At 39.0% G+C, this 23,861-nt stretch overlaps 1 protein-coding gene across 1 annotated transcript in view; it reads left to right on the top strand.

Annotated features, from left to right (window-relative positions):
• Positions 1–23,861, top strand: part of CDK17 (cyclin dependent kinase 17) — a 184,579-nt gene that overhangs the window by 146,171 nt on the left and 14,547 nt on the right. The window contains exons 5-10 of the mRNA XM_044982975.1: positions 9,709–9,834; positions 14,221–14,277; positions 15,536–15,650; positions 16,277–16,371; positions 18,398–18,460; positions 22,129–22,252. Coding sequence (XP_044838910.1) covers positions 9,709–9,834; positions 14,221–14,277; positions 15,536–15,650; positions 16,277–16,371; positions 18,398–18,460; positions 22,129–22,252 — 580 coding nt within the window. The remainder of the gene's footprint in view (positions 1–9,708; positions 9,835–14,220; positions 14,278–15,535; positions 15,651–16,276; positions 16,372–18,397; positions 18,461–22,128; positions 22,253–23,861) is intronic.

The following is a 23,861-nucleotide window of genomic DNA, read 5'->3' as shown; positions in this document are numbered from 1 at the left end:
AGATGCTAAATTTCATTCAATAAAGTTTAACTTAATTCAGTAAAGTTCATTCTAGATATTGCAGGATATTGTCAGTCTGTCACAGTCTACACTTAATTATTAAGATTCTATTCTAATGTTAAAGCATGATTGAGAATACACACAATGCATGAGGAGAGGAAATGCAAGATAAGCAGAGGGAGAGGGGGGAAAGCTCTCCTTCATATTGTTACCTTTAGTGAAACAACTGGCATGTAGCGTGTTCTGGAGATAAATTCAAAGAAGGATGCATAAAGCAGAACACTCTGTTGCTCATGGGTGCATAAATACATGCTCTGGTTCGCCTGTATTTTACCATCCAGCAAACGTAAGTGGCACATCTTTTGAGAATCACTCAGATTTTTCTTTAAAAGTACAGTCAATCTGTAGTGAACACATTTTCTTCTCTTTTTGTCCATGATCAGCGATTGCTTCTGAATTTATTATTTGTAAGGATAGCACCATAATCTTAAAATGTTTCTCAGCCTGATCATTTCAAACAAAATGAGTCTAAGCGCTACTTATCTGTAATAATACCATCAGTGAGGCCTCATCTTGACACCAGACCAGGCTCCCTAGATTTGTTTGAGTTCTGTAAGAAAATAGAATTAAACTGAGTTTACAAAAAGGTCAAAAAGTAATTTAACTTTTTAACTTGAGCTGTTAAGGTATACAGGGCTGGAAACTGAGAAGAATTGCTGAAACACCTCAATGAGAACATAATTCAGTATTTCTTTATATCAAAAATCCATTGACAAATATAGCAGATCTATTCTTAACAGCTGACCTGTTTCAAAACCAGGCTTACTGGCCAGTATGACTTGTTCAGTGATAAAATATCCCCAGGGATAGTTATGAAAGAATCATAATTGAAAAACTATCATCTTCAAGTAACAATATCTGGCATACAAATTGAAGTTAGTTAAAGGTGACGTGCAAGGAAAATGCCATTACATTAACTGCCTAAGGTGAAGATTTTTCTTTTTATATATAGCATTCATAATCTACATCTTGTCTCTGAAGTCTAAAATTTTGAATTCCGGGTGTCTGGGAGATAGGAATTAATTGAGAATATTTCTGTGCTCGCTGTGTAGATGGAGTCATCTACTACCATCTTTTAAAATACTCTGAGATCAGATGAATCTTGCTTTAAAAATAAATAAATACATAAATAAATTCATTTAACCATCCTGGGATAGGATGTCAAATTCTGGTTGTCTTACTTTTGAAATTATAGCAAAAGTTCAAAAGCTGAAGAGAGAGGGTGTCAAATAGGTTACAGAGAGAGTGGAACTTGTATGATGGGAGATTACTAAAACTGTTTTAACATTGTATAATGGAGATAAGTTTAAGGAACATAATTAAGGTACTCAGAATTATAAAGAACATAGGGAAAATCATCAGTCCCCCTGTCGTTAATAAAAGAAGGGGGCAGTTAAAATTTAAAAGGTAGAGCAAATATTAAGGCAGTGATTATTTAGCATCCACTAGATAGCTGTTGATCTTTCCATGCATTATTTAAAACCTGCTACAGCAATTCTGTCATCACAAAAGATATATAGTAAATAAAAGCAAATTCCTTCTCAATATGTTAAACTTCCCAAAGCTATATATATATATATATATATATATATATACACACACACACACTCTCTCACTCTCTCTCTCTCGCTCACACTTCCAAAAGCTTTTGCTTTTGCTTTTGGAAGTGTAAGAGAGAGAGAGAGAGAGAGAGAGAGTGTATATATATATATATATAGCTTTGGGAAGTTTAACATATTGAGAAGGAATTTGCTTTTATTTACTATATATCTTTTGTGATGACAGAATTGCTGTAGCAGGTTTTAAATAATGCATGGAAAGATCAACAGCTATCTAGTGGATGCTAAATAATCACTGCCTTAATATTTGCTCTACCTTTTAAATTTTAACTGCCCCCTTCTTTTATTAACGACAGGGGGACTGATGATTTTCCCTATGTTCTTTATAATTCTGAGTACCTTAATTATGTTCCTTAAACTTATCTCCATTATACAATGTTAAAACAGTTTTAGTAATCTCCCATCATACAAGTTCCACTCTCTCTGTAACCTATATATATATATATATATATATTGCTTTTGGAAGTTTAACATATTGAGTAGGAATTTGCTTTTATTTACTGTTGGACGATTTCACATATAAATATCAAAATAATGTATTCTTAACAGATAATCGTGATTTTAAAACAGAAAAAAATAAAAGTATTTTCATTCTCCCTCACCTTAGAATTGTTTACTTACATATTGGATACATATTTCATTACACAAAATCCATGTACAGATAAAAAGCCACAGTCCGAAATTTTAAAAAAAAGTATATTTTTGGTCCTTTTGTGTTTTCTTTTAGAAAAATTTGCTGTTTAGGGACTTATGTGTATAAGGGAGGTGGGTTTTTTGTTTGTATTGGTATTTTTCTGTCTGAGTCAGTTGTTATCCTTCTATGTTAAGTTCTCCTCACACCTTCTATGGGTCATCTCAATTATCACTTCAAAGGTTTTTTTTTTCCTCCTGCTGACCATAGCTTACCTCTATTGATTAGACTCTTCCACTTGGTATGCATACTTCCACCTTTTCATGTTCTCTGTATGTATAAATATCTCCTGTCTGTGTGTTCCATTCTATGCATTAGAAGAAATGAGCTGTAGCCCATGAAAGCTTATGCTGAAATAAATGTGTTAGTCTCTAAGGTGCCACAAGTACTCCTGTTCTTTTCACGAGTACTTACTTACAGACCCATACTACCTGTATTATGTATTGTCGGCACACTGTACACCAGTTTAAAGTTCACAGTTCAGTAAAGTTAATTGAACTCATAGCTCCTGGTTTAAAAAAAAAAGGAGGGGATTAGAGGAGCAATTTTTTAAAAGTTCTTTGCAGGTGTGTTCTTCTAACTACTGTACTGAAATATTTTGTTTCCAGTTCTTTACAAGTAGTTGTTAACCTTTTTAGGTCCTCTGACCCAAAATTTAGTCAAATAATCATCCCACAATCCTTTCCATCTGCAAAATACTGTAAGATTTGTGCCCGAGTAAAAACTATCCATTGTTAGTGCGTGCTGGGGCTTGTGATGTGAGTGGTGTGAAGTTTTTTGGACAAATAGTTAATTTGCTGAAAAATGCAATTTCAGTGGACCTGTAACTATTCATAAATTTGACATGAATTCATTGAATAGTTTCAGTGCAAAAAACAAACAAACAAAAAGCCCTTCTTTCAGTCTAGATCACAAGCAGACTTTGGTGGCATTCATAAAATAGGATGGTGGTGGCATTCCCCTTGTGACTTTAGCCCAGTGGCTGGACAGTTGCCCAGGATATGGGAGGGGTTTCTGGGGAAAGTTTCTCCTGTCTCCCTTATAACTTTTAGCAGTTGAAGCAGTTCCACTTTGTATGATATACTTAATAGTCATTGAGCCAGAGAAAGAATGACTCTGTGGGCAGGTGGTTAGGGCATTCTCCTGGTAACATGGAGACCATGTTCAGCTCCCTTCTCTGTCAGGTGTGTTGGGGGAGCGGGAGGAATCGAATCCTGGTCTTCCCAATCCTGGATGAATGCCCTAAACCACTAGGCTAAAAGTTAAGTACTCCTGGGGGGCATTCTGCGCCACTGTGTGCACACAGAATTCATGTCCCCCGCAGATTTGTTTTGCTTCCTGGCAGAAAAATGACTTTCTAAAGGGGAAGCAAAGTGACGCCACAAGACTGGTCACGCATCCCTCCCAGCAACGTGGGTGCGTCGCTTCAAGTGCCCGGAGCAGCTGGTGGAGAGGTAAATCACTTGACGGGGGGATGCCCTGACTGGTGGCTCCTACCCAGCACCAGGCTCAGCTGCTAGCTTCCTCTTTTCCTGCAAGGAGGGGCTGGGTCAGACACATCCCCAGAAACTTCCCCCAGCTGCAGGAAGCTCCGCACCCTCAGCCCCACCGCGCTTCCTTCCCCGCTCGCTCCTCAGCCACAAGGGGAGGTAGCACTGTATGGAGAGCTGCTGCCCTATTCATCCAACCCAATGCATCTGAACCCCCATACCCAGACAAGCTTCCCCCCTACACCCAGAACCCTCCCCCCCACCAAGACCCCCTACACCCAAATTCCCACCCCACTGACCTCACCCCCTGCATCCAGAGCCCTCTGCACCCAGACCTCACCCCTACTGAGACTCACCCCCCCAACCTCCGGACCCTCACGCAGACCCCACACTCCCCCACTGAGCCTGCTGTACTCCGAACCATACAAATCCCACCCACCCCTGCACCTGGACTACCCTGACGAGCCTGCCACACCCACCCCAGAGCCCCCAACCAGCTGCATTCAGACCCCCAACCTCCCAAGCCCCACTCCTCCAGCACCTGGATCCTCCCCACTGAGCCCCCAACCACCTTCACCTTGACCGCCTTGCAGAGTCCCATTCCCCCTGCACCCCCCAGCAAGCCCCTGCACATCCATATCCCCCCCCCACACACTTGGACCCCCAGTGAGCCACCCACACCCACATTGCCCCACACAGAACCCTCTCACCCTCCACCTGGATCCCCACACACTAAGCCCCTCCACACTTGGATCCTGCCAGGCTGAGCCTGCTTGCCCACACCCGGATCAGTTGTGTGTGACTGTCCCTCTCACTTTCAGGGGCAGGTCTTGCCCTTGCACTGTGTCACGATCGGGTGCAGCTTTACTGCTGAGTCCCTGTCCTGGGGTGGGGGCTGTGATCTCACCCCTCTGTGCAGCCAGTGGCCTGTGCTCCTCACAGCTGTGCCGGAGCCTCAACATTTATTTATTGTCAAATAAAATATGCTGAATTTTAAAATATTGTGTGCGCGGGGGGGAGGGTGGCACAGAATTTGTAAATTTTTTGGTGCAGAATTCCCTCAGGAGTAAAGTTATAAGGGAAGGCACCATCGACATCTCCTTGCTCTGTGAATCAAGCCCTTTTAAAAAATATCTGGAAAGAAAATATTTTTGGGTCAAATGAAATGTGCACACACTATTGATTTACCAAAAATTCTGAAAAATTTCAGATTTGCTTTGAACAGAACTGAATGGGGAGGGGGAGGGGGTTGGAACTGCCAGTGAACTAAAACATTAGTTATTCACCTAGCTCTACATGTGAATGCTAATGGGACAATTTCTGTGGATTGGGAGGTATTGAGAGAGATACTGGAGGTTGGCTATATGTCTGTTCCCTCTTTCCCACACAAATCTTAGCTCTGTTGGTTTGTCAGTGCTGCTTCAAGGCTGCATAACTAGCTGTGAAGCACCAGTTTCTGTGCTCCGAAGAAGAGTGCTCTGTAGGAAGGGAAGGAGGGATAAAGGGAGGGCGAGAACTTCTCTGTGGGCTTGGCTACACTTAGAAATTTGCAGCGCTGCAGCAGGGTGAGAAAACACACCCTCTCCAGTGCTGCAAATTGCGGCGCTGCAAAGCGCCAGTGTGGTCAAAGCCCCAGCGCTGGAGTACGGACAGCGCTGGGAGAGCTCTCTCCCAGCGCTGGCGCTTTGACTACACTTAGCGCTTCAAAGCGCTGCCGCGGCAGCGCTGCCACTGCAGCGCTTTGAACTGTAAGTGTAGCCAAAGCCACAGTCAGATGACAGTAGAGCAGCAATAGCAGGCATGAGAAAGCTGCTTCCCTTCCCTGCATAAACTCCTGCTTAGATTTAAGGACTGCAGCAATATTTCTGCTTTTCTTCCCCTCTCGTCTGGTAGAATGTAACTAGCTGAGAATGCCTTCCCAGCACCAACCGCTGAGTTGTGGCCCACCACTTGAAATGCCCTGGTCTACAGTTTCTTAAGATATTTGCTGTCCAACAGTATCACTTAATAGGGAATAGGGTGACCAGATGTCCCGATTTTGTAGGGACAGTCCCAATATTTGAGGCTTTTTCTTATATGGGCACCTATCCCTCCCCCCTCCGCTTTTCCAATTTTTCATATTTGCTGTCTGGTCATTCTAATAGGGAACCAAGCATAAAAGAACGTATTACTATAGTAATACTCAGCCTTACTTTCATAAAGTCTGTAGGTAATTCAACATAATCTGCCAACCTGCCTCTGTTAACCAATATGAGATACTATCTACTGAATGATTACTTGACTTTCTGAAAAACCTAAATTCACCAAATATAATGCTTGAGGAAGATGACATTTTAAAAGCATTGGAAAATTAAATTCATGAAAATATTCTGCTTCTGTAGGTAAGATCATTGGTAAATCTTGGCTTGTTTAGAATCCAGTGCCGAGAAGGCATTACGTGAAGTTGAATGCTTCACCCTTCACCCCAAGTGATACACTAACCCATCTGTACAGTGCTATATAGAAAAACAGAAAAACTTTATTGACCCTTATCACCAGAAACTAGCAGATTTTATTATCATTATCAAGATTTCCGTTTAAACCAATACAAATGTAGATCAGTAATAAAATTATCCAGCACCTTTTTAAAACCTAGTCATAATATTTAATTTAATGATTCACCAGAGTAGTTCATTACATGGGCTGATCTACACATCATGTAAACCTTATTTTTTCTAAATTTAATTATATACAAAAATCTGTAAAAAAAATTATTTAAATTATAGTATCATGCATGATCAGCATGGATTGAACTGAACTCTGCACCCACAGCATGGACATCTACCACTTAAGCTACAGGACTATGTTAGCTGGCAGCAGGAGTACACTGTTATCCCAGGGGGGGAAATGGTGGATTATTAATTCTATGTGCTGGGTCTAGGAGGTGGTTGGGGGACCCAGCTAAACTCTCTTCTCCCCTCTATCCTTGAAGCTGGGGAGTATTTGCCCTATGTTATGCTCCTGGAGAAGGCAGGGAAGGGAGGATGAAATGCTTGGGTCGTATGCTGGATCCTGGATCTCTTGGTCTAATCCAGTGGTTCTCAACCAGGGGTACATGTTCCCCTGGGGTTACACAGAAGTCTTCCAGGAAGTACATCAACTCATCTAGATACTTGCCTAGTTTTACAACAGGCAACATAAAAAGCACTAGTGAAGTCAGTACAAACCAGAATTTCATACAGACAATGACTTGTTTATAGTGTTCTATATACTACACACTGAAATGTAAGAACAATATTTATATTCAGAATGATTTATTTCATAATTATGTGGTAAAAATGAGAAAGTTGGCCATTTCTCAGTAATAGCGTATTGTATTTTTAAGTCTGATTTTGTAAACAAGTAGTTTTTAAGTGAGATGAAACTTGGGGGTACACAAGACAAATCACCCTCCTGAAAGGGGTACAGTAGTCTGGAAAGGTTGAGAGCCACTGGTCTAGTCCTCTCCCCTGTGCTCCCCAACCCTAGTGCTCCAACAGCTCCCGCGCATTCCCAGTACACCGTGTAATGCTTTGGTGACAGGATGAAGCCTTCTCTTTAGAGTGTTGGTGTTTGGTTATTATTTTGGCATGCTGCCAAAGTCTTCACATGGAATGCAAACAGCAGTAAGGAAATGGTGAATTTTTTTTAAATGGTTTATAATTGAGGTAAGCCGAAACAGAATTTCATAGGACAATGAAAAGGCACTTCTCTAGCTCAAGGGTTTCATCCTTGCTGATTTTTCCGTGTTCCTCTGCAAACAATGGAAGCATTAGATCTTCTTAAAAAGAAGTCACAAGAATCGCTTATTGTGTCAAGTGTTAGGTTACCTAGGTGGAGGGGTCATTACCAGCTCCCACTATAATTAACTAATTTCTTTGTTGTAAAGTTCTTTCATGCTCCCAAAAAAACAATAGGCAGTGTTTAAATTGCCAATGATATTAAAATTATTGAATATCAAAGCTGAAAATTATTCAAGAACTGCGAAGCCACAATCTTAATATTTTATAGAACTGAAGCTTGAAATTCTGATTGACATTTCAGTCATCTCCCTCATTCAGATGCTCAGCAACACTTCATTTATTACAAATTGTGTGCCTAATTTCATACTTCTGTTCAAAATATCAAACACATTCATTTTGAGTTTTCAAACTACGTCATGACGTGGGTGTTGGGCATAATCCTCACTCACTACAGAAGTCTAGATAAAGCACATAGCATTATATCTCATTAAGGGATTTGGGGAGTGAGTGAAAGAGGCCTCATGGATGTGAGCCAAGTGCCAGAAATTCAGGTCTCAGCGGCATCTCACTGGAAATGTGCAAATCCACTGGCCACAATATGTAGCACATGCACAAATGTGAGTCAGTCTCTGGCATGCATTGTGGTGTGCCTATCCCTATTGGAAATGCCATGAACTGCCGAATTTCATGCAGCTTTCTTGTATATTTATTTCAGGATAACATTATTCTAGGCACGTAATGCAAATACAGTGTAAACATTAAATCCTTCCCAAGCCAACTAGTCCATCAAAACTTCAGCTGTTAGGCAATGTGAGCATATAGGTAGGCTTTGCAGCATGCCCTACTAGTCAACAGACTTTGCCTTTGTTGAACCAAGGGGAGGAGCAAATTCCCGAGTCAAGAATTCTTCACTAAAAACATCCTGCTGCCAACAGTGTCATTCTTGTTTAAACCTGGAGGCTGTTAGCTTTAGTGTCTCATCTTATCTCCATTGCTGTGGAAACACATGATGAGCAAGAGAGTCTCTGAGGTACCCAAGTTAAAAGCATTCAAGGTTTTTGCTCTGCACAGCCAAGAGCACTGGCTCCTTTAGCAACGTGTATATAGGGGTATATAGGTATGGGCAGCTTGTTACTGAACATGGAGTTGTTTACCCTGGTAAACCCTATTTATTTGACAACAATGACTTTATTTTAGGAGATACTCATCTGCCCTTGTTGTGTATCTCAGTATCTCCTTCAAATACATCTCTGTGGTGGCAACTGAGCAACTAAAAAGAATATTTGATGTCTCATTTTCTGATATATTTAAGTTCAAAACCAAACTGAAAACAACCTGTGAAAATCTATATCTCAGAAATATCATGAATTTCTGTTTCAAAATTTGCTCGATATAAAGGCGTTTTGACCCACGCTGATGATAGTGTTCTAAAAGTTAACAAAGTAAGGAGAGCTTAACACAGTAAACTGGGAAATGTATTTTTGACACTTTAAATTGTAATTGTCATATGATTCAAATAAGGGAGTGACCATTTTGCTGAAGTGGTTCTGTTTGCTACACTGGCAAGGTAGGAGCGGAATGGATGAGACTGAAAACCAATTTCTAAGTTACTTGAATATTTAACAGAATAAAAACAGAAGAGCTAACTCTTCAGTCTACACAAGGGACACTTTTCATTTCACTGTTTTTATTAAAAGGGATTTCCTTACTAGTCTTGAGTCTACCTATTTTCTACGTCATAAATTATTGAAACTGAAAATATTTTTAAAATCTCAATTACTTTTTACCATTTATATTTGCTTACTTTTTACATTTCATTCAGCTTTTCCTATGACAGTAAATTAGTTTCTAGATCAGTTTCTGAATTCTCTGGATCTCCTTTTGTAGCCAGTTGCTGAAGTGTTTGTGTTATAAGTATGACAGGAGAATGTAATTTTTTTAAATTAGTAAACTGTTTCCCTTGATTCTTTTTTTAATTGTAGAAATACTTCAGTTGATAATCTTTTTAAAGACTTGTTTTAACAAAACCTAATTTTGAGCCCTAAATTGACCTGTGTCCTTTTGACAATATTTACTTATTTCTCCAGGATCTGAACAAGCGCTTGTCACTGCCTGCAGACATCAGGATACCTGATGGATATCTAGAAAAGCTGCAGATAAACAGTCCACCATTTGATCAACCGATGAGTCGACGTTCTCGTAGAGCATCACTAGTAAGTTTCTGTGATCTCTGCTTCCCAAACAAACCTATTCTACTTGAACAGTGTCAGTTCCATTTTCATGTTATATATTGTTTAACTCTATTTGAGACTACAAGGTGCTGAGTGCAGCCCAGAGATGCTGAGCACCCTTTACTCTCTATTAAAATTCATGGGAAAGCTCAGTAACTTACAGGATGAAACTCTACATTTTTCTCTTCCAGTTTTCTTTATTTCCATTTTGCAGACTTTTCTCACCATCATTCCTCACTAAGGGCCAGAGCCAGCATTCGTTGAAGTCAGTGGTAAAATTCCCACTGACTTCAGTGGTGTATATTTTATCCCTAAGGGGAAAACATTTTTTAATCATAGAGTTTGGGAAGAGCAAAACTCCACTAGGAAGTCCTCTATGAACGGTTGCTATGAAGATCTGTGTTACCTGTTCACCAATTAGATACTAATGACTGCTACACACACACACACACACACGTTCTTTTGGAGTTCGGTAAATATGGTGATAACAAATGTTCTTCTTTTCCCACTGTTATGTTGACATGGTGTTTTAGGTCTTTGTTTTATTTAAAAAAAATAGATTCAAGGTTAGTTAACAAATCAATTCAAATAAAGCATGCAAAATTATATTTAGGTAACTTCTTCTTTTAAATAAATGTATTCTTTTTGGGGGAAGAGCTCTGTGTTTATAATTGGTATAATTATTATAGGTCTTACAATTTGAATTGGACTTACGAGTTATAGTTCTGTCTCCTAGGAAGTGGACTATTACTTCATTTAACATAGGCCATCAAGTAGCCATCTGAAAAGTAATAATTTTTCAGTCATTACTGATCTAGGTTGGATTCTGACTATTGACCCAGATATGAAAGACTTTCTATCCCATTCCAAACCAGGCCATTATCAGGAGCATTTTTAAGCATAAAAAATAAAGAAAGAAATTGAATAGCTTTATAAATTCTTTTTGCTGATTTTATTAATTTTCTTGCAAGAACATTCTGCTTTATTTATTAATTAGATATGTGAAAATATCTAAATGTCTCTGCTGAGTTGATTTAATTAGCTATGTAATACCTTTGTTTTAATACTTTGTAGATCATTAACTATTTATTTGAGTATTTTGAAGTTACTGTTATTACATCTATGAGCAGTACCGTCCCCTGGTAACTTTCCCTTTTCTGAGGTAACAGTGTACTGCAGTAAATGTTGAAGGCTTGGATTATAATATTTAGTCTTTTTTTTCTCTGCATCTAAAATTCATACGTATTATATGTTAGCTCTAAAGCAGTCTGATCTAGGATGCCCTCTGCATTCTAGAATGAAAATAAGAAAAACAGTGCCCTCTAATGAATATAATGTGTATTTAAAATGGTACGTCTGTCGCAAGTTGTTGTGGGGGTGGATTGTGGAGGTGTTGGGATTTTTTTTTGTCTGCTTTTTTTTGTCGTTGTTGAGGTTTTTCTCTATACTTTAAAGATATTGTCAGGGCTGCTAAGTCTAAAATGAAACCTGCCAGCTGCATTTTGGTTTGTGGGCATGCACGTGCTGCTTTGTCCTTCCACTCTGTCAGTCTGCACTGCTCTCTTGAAATGAAATGAAACCCAGTTATCTGGGGTTGTGACTGAAAGGTTGCCTGGAGAGTAGTAATTACAATTTACACATGTTGCATCCTTTGTTTTGAAAACCGATATATGTTCAAGGATTAGTAGAAATTTAAAAATATACAATGAAGATTGGTTGAATTTTAGACCTGACTGTGCCTCTTTCAAATTGTACCACTGACATTATTGCATAATTTTAATAAGTTTGTGTAATAGTTCATTTACTATATTAACGTGTATTGACAAATACAGTACTGTGAATGCAATTATATAATGTCCTTGGATACCTTAGGTGCATCAACTATTAAAATAAGAGGCTATAAATAGAAGTTTGAAACCTACATATATAAATCCTGATTTGCAGACTTGTATTACAGCAAAACTAATTTACAATTAATAAATAGCCTAGGCACTCTTTGAAGGAAAAATGAAAGCTTCCTATGTTTAAATATTCTTTCACTGGAGTTTTTTTTCTTTAGTGTTGTTCCGCTAAAATATACCACAACTTGTGCCAAACCTTCTAGGCAAGTAAGCCTTGGATATTATTGAATATCTGTCTTGACATATCTACATTACCCACCTTCTCCTCTAGCCAAGTGGTGGATTTTAATTAATGCTAGAGAACATGTGTCTTACTCTGATAGCATTTGATCTTTATACACGGTAGCCTAAAGTCAAACTACAACTCTACCTCGATATAACGCTGTCCTTGGGAGCCAAAAAATCTTTACTGCGTTATAGGTGAAACCGTGTTATATTGAACTTGCTTTGATCCACCGGAGTGCGCGGCCCCCCGAGCACTGCTTTACCGTGTTATTTCCAAATTCGTGTTAGATCGGGCGGTGTTATATCGAGGTAACGGTGTACTTTCGAAAAAGAGTTTAATGCAACATACATTAAATTAGGTAAGTAATGACATTATGTTAACATGTTTCCACAACTGTTAGAACATCCACACTATCTCCTTAGAGTACTAGTTCATATATGCTTTACAGGGAGTGTAATAATGGGACAAGGTAAATACCATTCCATGGACCCTGACACTGCTTACACTGATCTGCATTGTAGCATCATGAATATTGTAATACAAATGAGTAGGAGGCAGATTAGGTATCCCCGCCTCTGATTAATGCACTTGTATTGTATTGTATTGGCTACTCTAGATTCTATTCTTAATTAAATAATTGGAGAAAAAGATAGAGTAAACATTGTAAAATCTGCCAAAATGTACCCAGACTCATTATGTGAATTACAGTCTCGTAGCCTCCAAACACTCAGGTTATTTCGTGAATTATCCCTTGAAAGTGTTTTTAAATGCTAGGGTCCATGGACAGTTTCTAACACCAGCAAATGGGCTTCATTTCTCCTGCAGTACAGAAAGTGGTGACCTGAAGTTCCTCCTCCTTTTTATTTCCTGCAAAACTGTATTTCCTGTACAGCCTTATGAGAGGAATGAACATAAGATTTATAATGGAAGCCTTGTGATGGAGTGGACAAAATGCACATTCTGGTCTGTTTGAGAAAAAGGGGATGAAGCTAGCTCCACCTCACAGCACCTGCTACAAATACCAAAACTGTGGGGAAAGTCCCTCCAGCTGGAAACAATGAAAAAGAAGACTTCAGAGTAACACTTCCCTGTCAAAGGAATCTTGAATCTGAGACATAGAACTGCCCTGAATTAGGAAGTAAAGAAGCAGCCAAACCTAGGAAGTAGGCTTGGATCGAACTTTACTACCCTATTGATCATTAGTTTGTTAATGAAGTCAAACCCCAGGAAGAGCTGAGTTTTGACGCTGCAGAGGCTATGGGCCCATTTTAAATGTCTGCATTCTGGCCCCTTTTGGGCCAGAGCAGTGTAAAGTGGTCTTATTGTAAATAAGAATTACCCTACAGTGACCACATTATAGTTACTTGTAGGCATCAAGTAGATGAGTAGAGAAGGGAATTGAAAGAGGAGAAGTTAGTGGGCTTGCAGTCCAACTCGTGGGGAGCATTTGTTGGAGATGTGGACAAACAGTGCATCAAGACTTTGCATTGGCAAAGAGGAGGGGTCAGGGCTGGCAACATGCAAAGAGACAAATGCCGATAAATAGGGCCAGGTAGAATGATGCAGGTCCTAGAAGGCAAAGACAAGAAATGGGAACTAGATGTGGGGGGATTCAAAGATATGGGGTGACACAACCAGAATGAATTATGAGGATCTTACTGGCAGTGTTTGGTACGGACTGAAGTGGGACAAGGTAGGTGTCAGGGAGGTCAGAGAGGACACGGTGGCAGTAAGCAAGCCAAGTGCTGGGGCCTGAACAAGTATTTTAGTTATAGGGATAGCAGGAAAAGACGTGATCTTAAAAATGTTTTTGAGGGAGAAGCACGAGAATTTGGATATGGTGAGCAAGGGAGGTGGTAGAGCAGTCTGAGATGACCCCCATGATACAGGCCCCACTGATGCTGTCAGCAGTGACAAAATGGGGAGAATAAAGAGAGTTTGTGAGGGAAGATAAGGTGTTCAGTTTGTACCTTCTTAAATTTAAGTTGATAGCTGACTAGAGGTGATGTTAGGAAGGCAGGCTGAGCTTCAGGATTGGTTCTTTAGAGACAAGTCCTTGTAATATGATGTGCTCAAATAACTCTTAAAACCCAATTTTATAAAGATTGCTTCTCAGCTTTAGGATATTTTATGAAACAAATGTTTTTAGTTTGTTGAATAAGTGATATATACAGTGAAATACTGCTCCTGATTAATTTTTATGTTTATACTAAATGTACCATCTTTTTGCTTGCATTACAGTCAGAAATTGGATTTGGGAAAATGGAAACTTACATCAAATTGGAAAAGCTTGGAGAGGTTTGTATAATTTTCTTCAGTAGTGATTATCATTTTGACAATAATATGCTTTCTTTACTTGGAACTTACTTATATGTTGCCCTTGGTTTTAAAGTTGAACTACATTGTATCTACATATTTGATAGAGCTCTTTCATTAAACTAAACATATATGTTAACACACAAAGTAATGTCACTATCACTCAGCTTGTCAATATACATATGTATATATGCATACTGTTACCAAAAACGAAACAACAACAGAACACCACCACCAAACCAAACAGAGTTTCATAGAGCTTGGGAAAAGCAAAACTCCACTAGGAAATCCTCTATGAAGGCCTGTGTTACCTGTTCAGCAGTTAAATACTAATGACTGCTATACAAACACACATGCAAAAGCACACATATGTTGTATACTATGTTACTTGACTTTGCAATTATGAATCCTCTGTTTTTGAGATGCAATGTTTCAGCCCCCTCCAAATGCCTATCATTTAATTCACCTCCTTTTTATATTGGATAGCTCTATAACCTGATGTAATGTTACATATCTTTGTGAAAATGTTAATAAATATATAGGGTGATCGTCTGCATAGATATGGATTTATTGTATTTCACTTTAATTACTCTATAGTGTAATGAACAATCCAGGATATGTAATTTTACCCAAGATGTTACTGTCCCTTATTTTTGATATTTAATATAAACTGATTGTAGCAATCTGCTGAAAAGGACTCTCTCTCCAGTACCCTGTATAATTATGTAACACATTTTCTGGGTGTTTTTTATGCCTATATTGGACTAATGAAGCAAATACCAAAAGATGAGCTTAATAATCCATAGTGTCCATTATGTCAGCAAAAATGAAAAATTGTGTTTGTTTTACCTGTCTTCTCCTGTGAAATTAAATGTATAGTGAACATATTTTTATTATTTTTGATAGCGTCTTTTCCATTTCCTTGGCGTAGTCTTAAAAGGTTTGGGCCTGACTTTCAGAAGGTTCTAAACTTGCAGCTCCCATTGACTTCATCTAGGGTTGAGAGTGCTCAGACTCTTTGAAAATCAGGGACTGTGTCTGAAAGTCATTGATGAATTATGCTTGTGTCAAAAAAAAAAGGGGGGGGGGGTCATTTCCAGAAGCTGCTGCTACCAAATGAAACTAATTGTAGGACCTGTCATATAGATCTTATTTGTTTGGGGTAGAGGTTTTGTGTGTGTATATTGCGCTTTCTATAAAAGAAAAGTTTTAAATGTATTCCTTTCCCCTTATCACATAGGGTACTTATGCAACAGTATATAAGGGAAGAAGTAAATTGACAGAGAACCTGGTAGCTCTAAAAGAAATCCGACTGGAACATGAAGAGGGGGCACCATGCACAGCCATAAGAGAAGGTGCAGAAAATATTTTTTCCTTTTATTTAAAATATATCATTAACTGAAATTATACAGTTTGACCAAAGAATTGAGGCTATTCTCATGTAAACTGGATATTACAGTAACTAACACTATTTATCATATGGGGTACTGCAATCAAGTTTAATTGAGTTGCAATTTTGAGACACATTTCAAATGCATTTATTTCATGGACTGTAATTGTGTTCTCAAATAAATGAAGTTTTCTAAGTGTTAGAAATTAGTGGGGCTTTTATAATTTACTGTTAATTATAACAGAAGCAAACAACTTTCTGGAGTTTAGAGTATATACCATGACATGACTAACTTGTGCCTGAAATACTGTCTGTCCATATAGTGTATGAATTAATTATAACTGCAGTTCAGTGGTGGTACGTGGTCTTGTCTGCTTCACAGTGTGCACTAGATGAATTTTTCTTATGTGAATGAATGGGTTAACTTAATGCTTTAGGAAATATTAAATTTTGAAAACTACATTATTTAAATTACCATAGAAATTAAACAAATAACTCATAATTTTGGATTAAATAGAAATACATTTACTCCTTAGTTTTCCCCTCAAGTCCTATCCTTAAGCTTTAATTTTCTTTTTTTCTCTTTTGCAGTGTCATTATTAAAAGACCTAAAGCATGCAAATATTGTTACTTTACATGATATTGTTCACACAGAAAAATCTTTGACTCTCGTCTTCGAGTACCTGGTAAGCATTAAAACAGTAATAAAGCTTTACATTTAATGGATCTGTTTAGAACGTCTTATTTAATTTTCTACCTAGAGAAACACAAACACGATTAACTTTGTGGTGCATTTAAAAAAATAAATAAATAAAGGACTTGATATTATTCTGTCATCATACTATTTTCCTACGTATAATCCAGTGGAACATGGAAGGCAAATAGCATATTTCACAGAAAGCTAGTTATGTTGTCAGACATAACATTCACTGTCAAATTGTCATAAATTGCTTGGTGTAGGTTTGACTTATAGGTAATTATTAAGAACAAAAGAACGGCCATACTGGGTCAGACCAAAGGTCCATTTAGCCCAGTATCCTGTCTTGTGACAGTAGCCAATGCCAGGTCCCCAGAGGGAATGAACAGAACAGGTAATCATCAAGTGATCCATTCCTTGGCGCCCATTCCCAGCTTCCAGCAAACAGAGGCTAGGGGCACCATCCCTGCCCATCTTGGCTAATAGCCATTGAGGGACCCTATCCTCCATGAATTTATCTAGTTCTTTTTTGAACCCTGTTATAATCTTCGCCTTCACAACATCCTCTAGCAAGGAGTTCCACAGGTTGACTATGAATTGTGTGAAAAAAGTATTTCCTTTTGTTTGTTTTAAACTTGCTGCCTATTAATTTCATTTGGTGACCCCTAGTTCTTGTGTTATGAGAAGGAATAAATAACACTTCCTTATTTACTTTCTTCACACCAGTCATGATTTTATATACCTCTATCATATCTCCCTTTAGTCGTCTTTTTTCCAAGCTGAAAAGTCCCAGTCTTATTAATCTCTCCTCATATGGCAGTTGTTCCATGACCTTCATCATTTTTGTTGCCCTTTTCTGAACCTTTTCCAATTCCAATTTATCTTTTTTGAGATGTGGCAATCACATCTGCACACAGTATTTAAGAAGTAGGCATACTGTGAATTTATATATAGGCAATATAATATTTTCTGTCTTATTATCTATCCCTTTCTTAATGATGCCCAACATTCTGTTCGCTTTTTTGATTGCTGCTGCATGTTGAGTGGGTGTTTTCAGAGAACTATCCGCAGTGACTCCAAGATCTCTTTCTTGAGTGGTAACAGCTAATTTAGACCCCATCATTTTATATGTATAGTTAGGATTTTGTTTTCCAATGTGCATTACTTTGCATTTATCAAAATTGAATTTCATCTGCCATTTTGTTGCCCAGTCACCCAGTTTTGAGAGACCCTTTTGTAGCTCTTTGCTGTCTGCCTCGGACTTACAAAACTACTTAAGGTAGTTATCATCTGCAAATTTTACCACCTCAGTTATTCTGGACCAAAATGCTCACTTAAACCAAAATTATGGTTTTAGAAGAAAATGGACAGAGAATAAAATAATTGCAGTATTATGTTGAATGATATTGGTACTGTGAGGCACCTAGCATACTTGCAGGTGCTGTAAAACAATAATAGTATAGAAATTACTATTTTAAATTTCTTTTGAAACAGGGCTGTTAAATATTATGGCCTACATTTTCAAACTTGAGTACCTACAGTTAGACACCTAAGTCACTTTCCTGCATGATACAGATTTGTTTTAGCTTTTTTTCACTCCATATTACATATACATTTGCTGAAGTTATTCTAACCATATCTATGGTAACTGATGGAACATCTAAAGGTGTAGTGCACAGAATTCATGAAAACTTAGTTCTCTTCCAAATAAAGAGAATGGGTAATAATTAAAATTGAACATAACATATAGCCTTTGGGGAAAAAAATAAAATGTAGTATAATAAGTAGAACTGATCTGAAAATGTTGGAGGGAGGTTGGCGGAACACTTTTACTTTCCTTATGGGCAGGGGAGTTTTCTCTCTTTGGGTTTTTGATTTTTTTTTTTATTTGATGAAAACTCAAAATTTTCCACAGCACACAGATACTTTTTGCGAAAAATTCCATTGAATCAAAAGCTCAATTTTCTGTCAAAAAACTGTTTTATATTAAACAGTGGTGGTGGTTTTTTTGACAGGACAAGGACCTAAAGCAGTACATGGATGACTGTGGTAACATCATGAGTATGCACAATGTAAAGGTGAGTGAATGTTTTTTAATGATAATGATTGATTTCAAACATTTTTTGTTCTGATTTTAAAACCACGGGGAACTTACAACTTAGTTGCTCACAACTGCTCTTTCTGATAATAATAGATACAGTCATGCCGAAGAATTTAATGACACAAATCATGGCTTTAGTAAAAGTTGTGTTCTTTTTAAAATATTTTCCTATTGGGAAATAAGATTTTTAACAGAACAGTGTGTCCCCTTTAAGGATAGTTATGTCCTGTTCCAAGACCTAGGCCATGTCCACACTACAAAATTATGTTGACCTAGCTTACGCCAGCATACAGCCACTACAGTTATTAAATTGCTTGTGTTTGTGCACACTTGGCTCATTATGGTGGCGGTGCGCATCCTCACTGAGAGCACTTGCATTGATTGTATTGTCAGTGTAGGGCATTGTGGGATGGCTCCTGAAAGCCAGTGCCAGTTGACGTAAGCAACACAGTATCTACACTGCCACTGCATTGACCTAATTACATCGACCGTGATTCTATGCCATTCATGGAGGCAGTGGTACTAAATCAGCATACAGAGAACATTTGCCGGCTTCTTCACTTCCACAGCTAGATCAACACAAAGCAGCTTACATCGACCTAACCGTGCAGTGTAGATCAGGCATTCTGAGATTTACGCTTTCTCTGGCATGATTGCATGACCAACATGGGGATAAGTCCTTCTGTGCAATGGGAGGGGCTAACTGACATTCACATGGTGGGGCTGTAAGATTTTTAAAAAAAAAGCCTGTAGCTCATTCAAGGGAGAGATCTCCAGGGAGCACAGGGGAAAGCCGACTGCTGCAGAGGTGCGTGTGGATCTTATGTTAATAAAGTCATGATGATGGTAGGCCAAGATTCAGGGACAGCCCTTGGAAGGAAAGCTGTGGAGAATCTTGTACCAAAAGGAGGAGGACTGTAGTTCCTAGAAAGGAGGACCACAGAGAACTATGTTCCAAAGGGCAAAAAACTGCTATCAGAAGGGCTGTGGATGGAGCCCAGGGAATGGCTTAGAGGTACTGTGTTGCGCTCAGAAAAGAGCCAAGTAATAGTAGGAGCAGGGAAGGAACCTTATTCTGTTGAACCCAATACTGTAAAACAGAAAAGAACTGTTTAAAGGGACTTGGGAAGGAACCACTTGTGCTTGGAAGGGCCAAGGGAACTGTTCATATTATTTTGCAAAATAGTTTAGCAAACCAGGCCCCAAGAAGCCAGAACACTATTTTGAAATGCCTTGGAGCGAGAAGGGGAAATGGGGGAAACTGAAGCTGAGGTAACAGTGTTGCCCAGCCATGGTATGGCTTATGCTGGACTTCAATCAGCTTAATTATTTAACAATATGTAATTTGTATAGAGGACGTTAACTGTTCATCGAAGGTATGTGGGGAATATTTCTACTCCTGTCGACATTGAACGGAAGTGTACTTTAAAAAAACAACAAGGAGTCCAGTGGCACCTTAAAGAATAACAGATTTATTTGGGCATAAGCTTTCGGGGGTAAAAAATCACTTCTTCAGATGCAAGAAGTGTATTTTGTTACTTTGCAAGTGATTGTCCTAAAAAACAAAACCATGCATGCACACACATGCAGGGAAAATTGGTTTGATACTTGTACAATAGTTAATGGCACAATTGTGGATGATGGCATAATGTACAAGAATAGCATTTGTTTACATGTGTTTCATGCACATTCCAGCAGAATTGCTGTCCCTGTTTTTACCTTCACATTATATTGTAAAGTCCTTTCTTTGTTGAAGTACTGTAGGTTTCGATTTGGATATTGGTTACTGTTTGTCGTTTCATTTTTTTCTGTTTCCACATTAGCTTTAATGTCCTTTCGAGGCAAAATCAATCGTCAACCTGCTTTGTTGTCTCTTTTGGGACAGAGTGAAGAGGAAAATTCTTTAATTAAATTCCCATATCTCCTTTAAAGAAAGATTGAAAAAGATGAAGAGGACATGTTAAAAAATCTTAGATGAACGTGAAGAGAAAGATCTTGCAGCATGTTTTTATAGTTTGAAGCTAACCTCTTTATAAACTATCTGTGAGTGCCTTAATGGCCATTGATAGCCCTCCAACAATATAGGCATAACTAGGTCAGGCAGGACTTAGTGGCCCACAGCCTGCATTTTTAACATGCATGGTCCCAATTTTTCTGCCCCAATGGAGATAATCCCATTGTGATATAAGCAAACTGAGGTTAGACAAATATAACCTGGAGCTTGCCTGTTTGTATGAGTTTGTGGAAGACTTGGGGGTGTCATCTGCTGCAAAAATAACCCATGTGTTGGGAAACTGTGTTATATAAAAACTTTCTGGTATTTCCCCTCAAAAGGACTAATCATGATGAATCTGTCATGCTGACTGACCTTCTGCTCTGCATAAGTGTCCTCTCTACATTTCCTATCAGTAATCTTCTGTCTGCTCACTCCCCTTCATCAGACTAAGGATTGTTGTGGGACAACTGGTGCTAGAAGTAGTTACGTAGAAGCACCATGCTCACACACAGGCACTCTACACATGAAGCAATTGAAAAGCAGTTTTATTTATGAAATACCACAGGAAACTGACGAGGATGCTTAATCCTAGACTTTTGTGTGTGTGTGTGTGTGTGTAGTTGCTCTGTGCAGTAGTGTCCTTGAATGTGGAGCTACTGTTGCTGGCTTGCCAGCCCGAAGGAATAGAGGGTGACACGCTATATGAAGATACAAACACAGCAAAGGGGAAATATCAGTCACAACTGGTGGAGCATAATTTCCCCAATTATATTTCTTTGATTCGTTAATGTTTAGAGGTGTTGTACCTAATTGCTTCTTCTGGTAGTCACTTTCCCTACCGTACAATACATAAATTTACTTTACATCCGGAGTTGGCAACCTCTGGCACACGGCTCACCAGGGTAAGCACCCTGGCGGGCCAGGCCAGTTTGTTTACCTGCCTCGGCAGGTTCGGCTGACCGTGGCTCCCACTGGCCGTGATTCGCCATCCCAGACCAATGGAGGTGGCGGGAAGTGGCGCGGGTGAGGGATGTGCTGGCCACGGCTTCTCGCCACCCCCATTGGCCTGGGACTGTGAACCGCGGCCAGTGGGAGCCGCGATCAGCCGAACCTGCTGACGCAGCAGGTAAACAAACTGGCCTGGCCCACCAGGGTGCTTACCCTGGCAAGCCACGTGCCAGAGGTTGCCGACCCCTGCTTTACATGGTGGGAGTACAGGAGTAGAGTTGCATTTGTAAGAGAGAGATCTATAGCAGAAGGGAATATCAATATGGTAATTGAGAGTGTTACATGGAAAGACGTTTAGAGTGCAGTAGTAAATGCTTATAAAGTAAATAGCCACTTGATTCTCTTCTATTATATAGAGCAAATCACTCTCAAAATCTTTGATGTGCTAAGTGTTTCATAATGTTGTAGCTGGCTGGCATAAATAGGTCTTACAGCTTTAAACAATAGTTATGATAGTCAGAATACATTAGCATGGGAAAGTGACTTGCTTGTGTAAGAAGGTTTTTGTCTTGCTTGCTTGCAATGTAGCCATGTAATTGCTGCTCTGATGGCCCAAAACCTGCTGTTAAGGGAAGAGTAACATGCCGCTTTGCACATTTGCCCATGAATATTTTTGAAAGTCTAATTTGTTTTTCTTTTAGCTATTTTTATACCAGATTCTGCGTGGTTTGGCCTATTGTCATAGGAGGAAGGTGCTACATCGAGACCTGAAGCCACAAAATCTACTCATTAATGAGAAAGGAGAACTAAAGCTAGCAGACTTTGGTATGGACTGAAAAAAAATTATTTTATTTGAGCAGTGTTTTCTTTACTGAATTACAATTTTAAGAAAATCTTGGAAATAAACCAAGATTTATAAACCAGTAAACCTTGTTGAACCTAGAAATCATATGGGGGTAGGAGTGTTTATGTACATAAACCATTTGTAAGCAGCAGGGAAATTAATCACTGGAAATACACATTCACACCATTTCTGTATATATCTTTATCCATTCTAAAGGCTGTTACTGAAGCCAATATTGTGTAACTCTGACTAGCTTTATATAGCTGGTGAGATCCTGTCTTCATTTTTTTTGCTATTGCTTGTGTTCCCGTAAAGGGAAAACAATATGTTATTTAATTGAGATCATTAGGCCAGCTCCATGCTGTCAGAGGGTTTCTATGGCAGCTAGGATAGATACCTCCAGTGTGGTGCATACTAAGCTGTCAATTGTAGCATGAGCTGACCTTAAAAAAATAGATTTTTAAGTCCATTGTGTGCTGGATACCCCTATTGGTCAGCTCACTGAGGGAAGTCAGTCCACATTGTTTAAAGCTGCTGGAATTTCAGGTTTGCAGCTCATGTCTGACTTTTTGAAAGTCATCCAGATAATTCGTTTTTGTCTGTTAATCTGGTTTGGGTAAGAGTTTGATTGTTTGGCTTCAGCATTGCTGGTTTGTTGTTGGTTTGTTTGTTTTTTAATTTGTTTCAGCATCCAACCTGAACTATGCCTCAGCCTTACAGCTCTTTCTGTGCCTCATATATGGGATACAGTGCTAAGTGTCATAGTTCTTTCTGTATTCATTCTGTCTGCAACTCCAGTTTCACACATCGTCTGTTAGTAGTTTTGTTACCACTCACTTTTATCTGAGAAGGACCCTGACACCTGCTTTATGCTCTTTTAGTTGACATTTTAAATTAAGTTAAATCATTTTTTCTCTCCAGTATGTGACATCACATGTTCACTCCTCATTGGTTTGTTTTATTTATTTATCCCACAGGAATTGTACCATGTTTTCAGAATAAAATGCATTATATTCAGTTACAACTCAATCCCCCTGCCCCCGACACACTTTCTCCGGCCGGGGCAGCAGCCCTTTGGAAGCAGACCTGTATAAGGCTTTGTCTATACCACGCAGCTTTTAGTGACACGGGTGTGCCTTTACAGCCCCGCCACTAAAAGCTGCACAGTGTAGCTGCTGTTTGTTGGCAGCAGAAAGCTCTCCTGCCGACAAAAACTTTCACACACACACACACACACACACACACACCCACAAGTGGCAGCAGCTTTGTCAGGAGGAGAGTGCTCCTGCTGACACAGCACCGTTACACCAGCACTTTTCATCAGTAAAACTTTTGTTGTTCGGAGGGCTTCCTGAATGACAAAAGTTTTGCCTACGAAGTTCCAGTGTAGACAAAGCCTAATTGAACTGTAATTAATCTTTTATATCACTAGCTTTCAATTTGGCAGTTAGGACCCCAGCCCTACCTTTGTTCCCTTTCTCTGGTTTTCTGATGAAGTCAATTTTCTTAGTAATTTGTGATTTCATCCTTGGACTCAGGAAATATTCCACAAACTGTATATCAATCCCTGTGGTGTTTCCTTTGACTCAG

Source organism: Mauremys mutica, chromosome 1 (genome assembly GCF_020497125.1).
Source record: "Mauremys mutica isolate MM-2020 ecotype Southern chromosome 1, ASM2049712v1, whole genome shotgun sequence".
Taxonomy (NCBI): domain Eukaryota; kingdom Metazoa; phylum Chordata; order Testudines; family Geoemydidae; genus Mauremys; species Mauremys mutica.
This window is presented reverse-complemented; position numbering and strand designations above follow the sequence as displayed.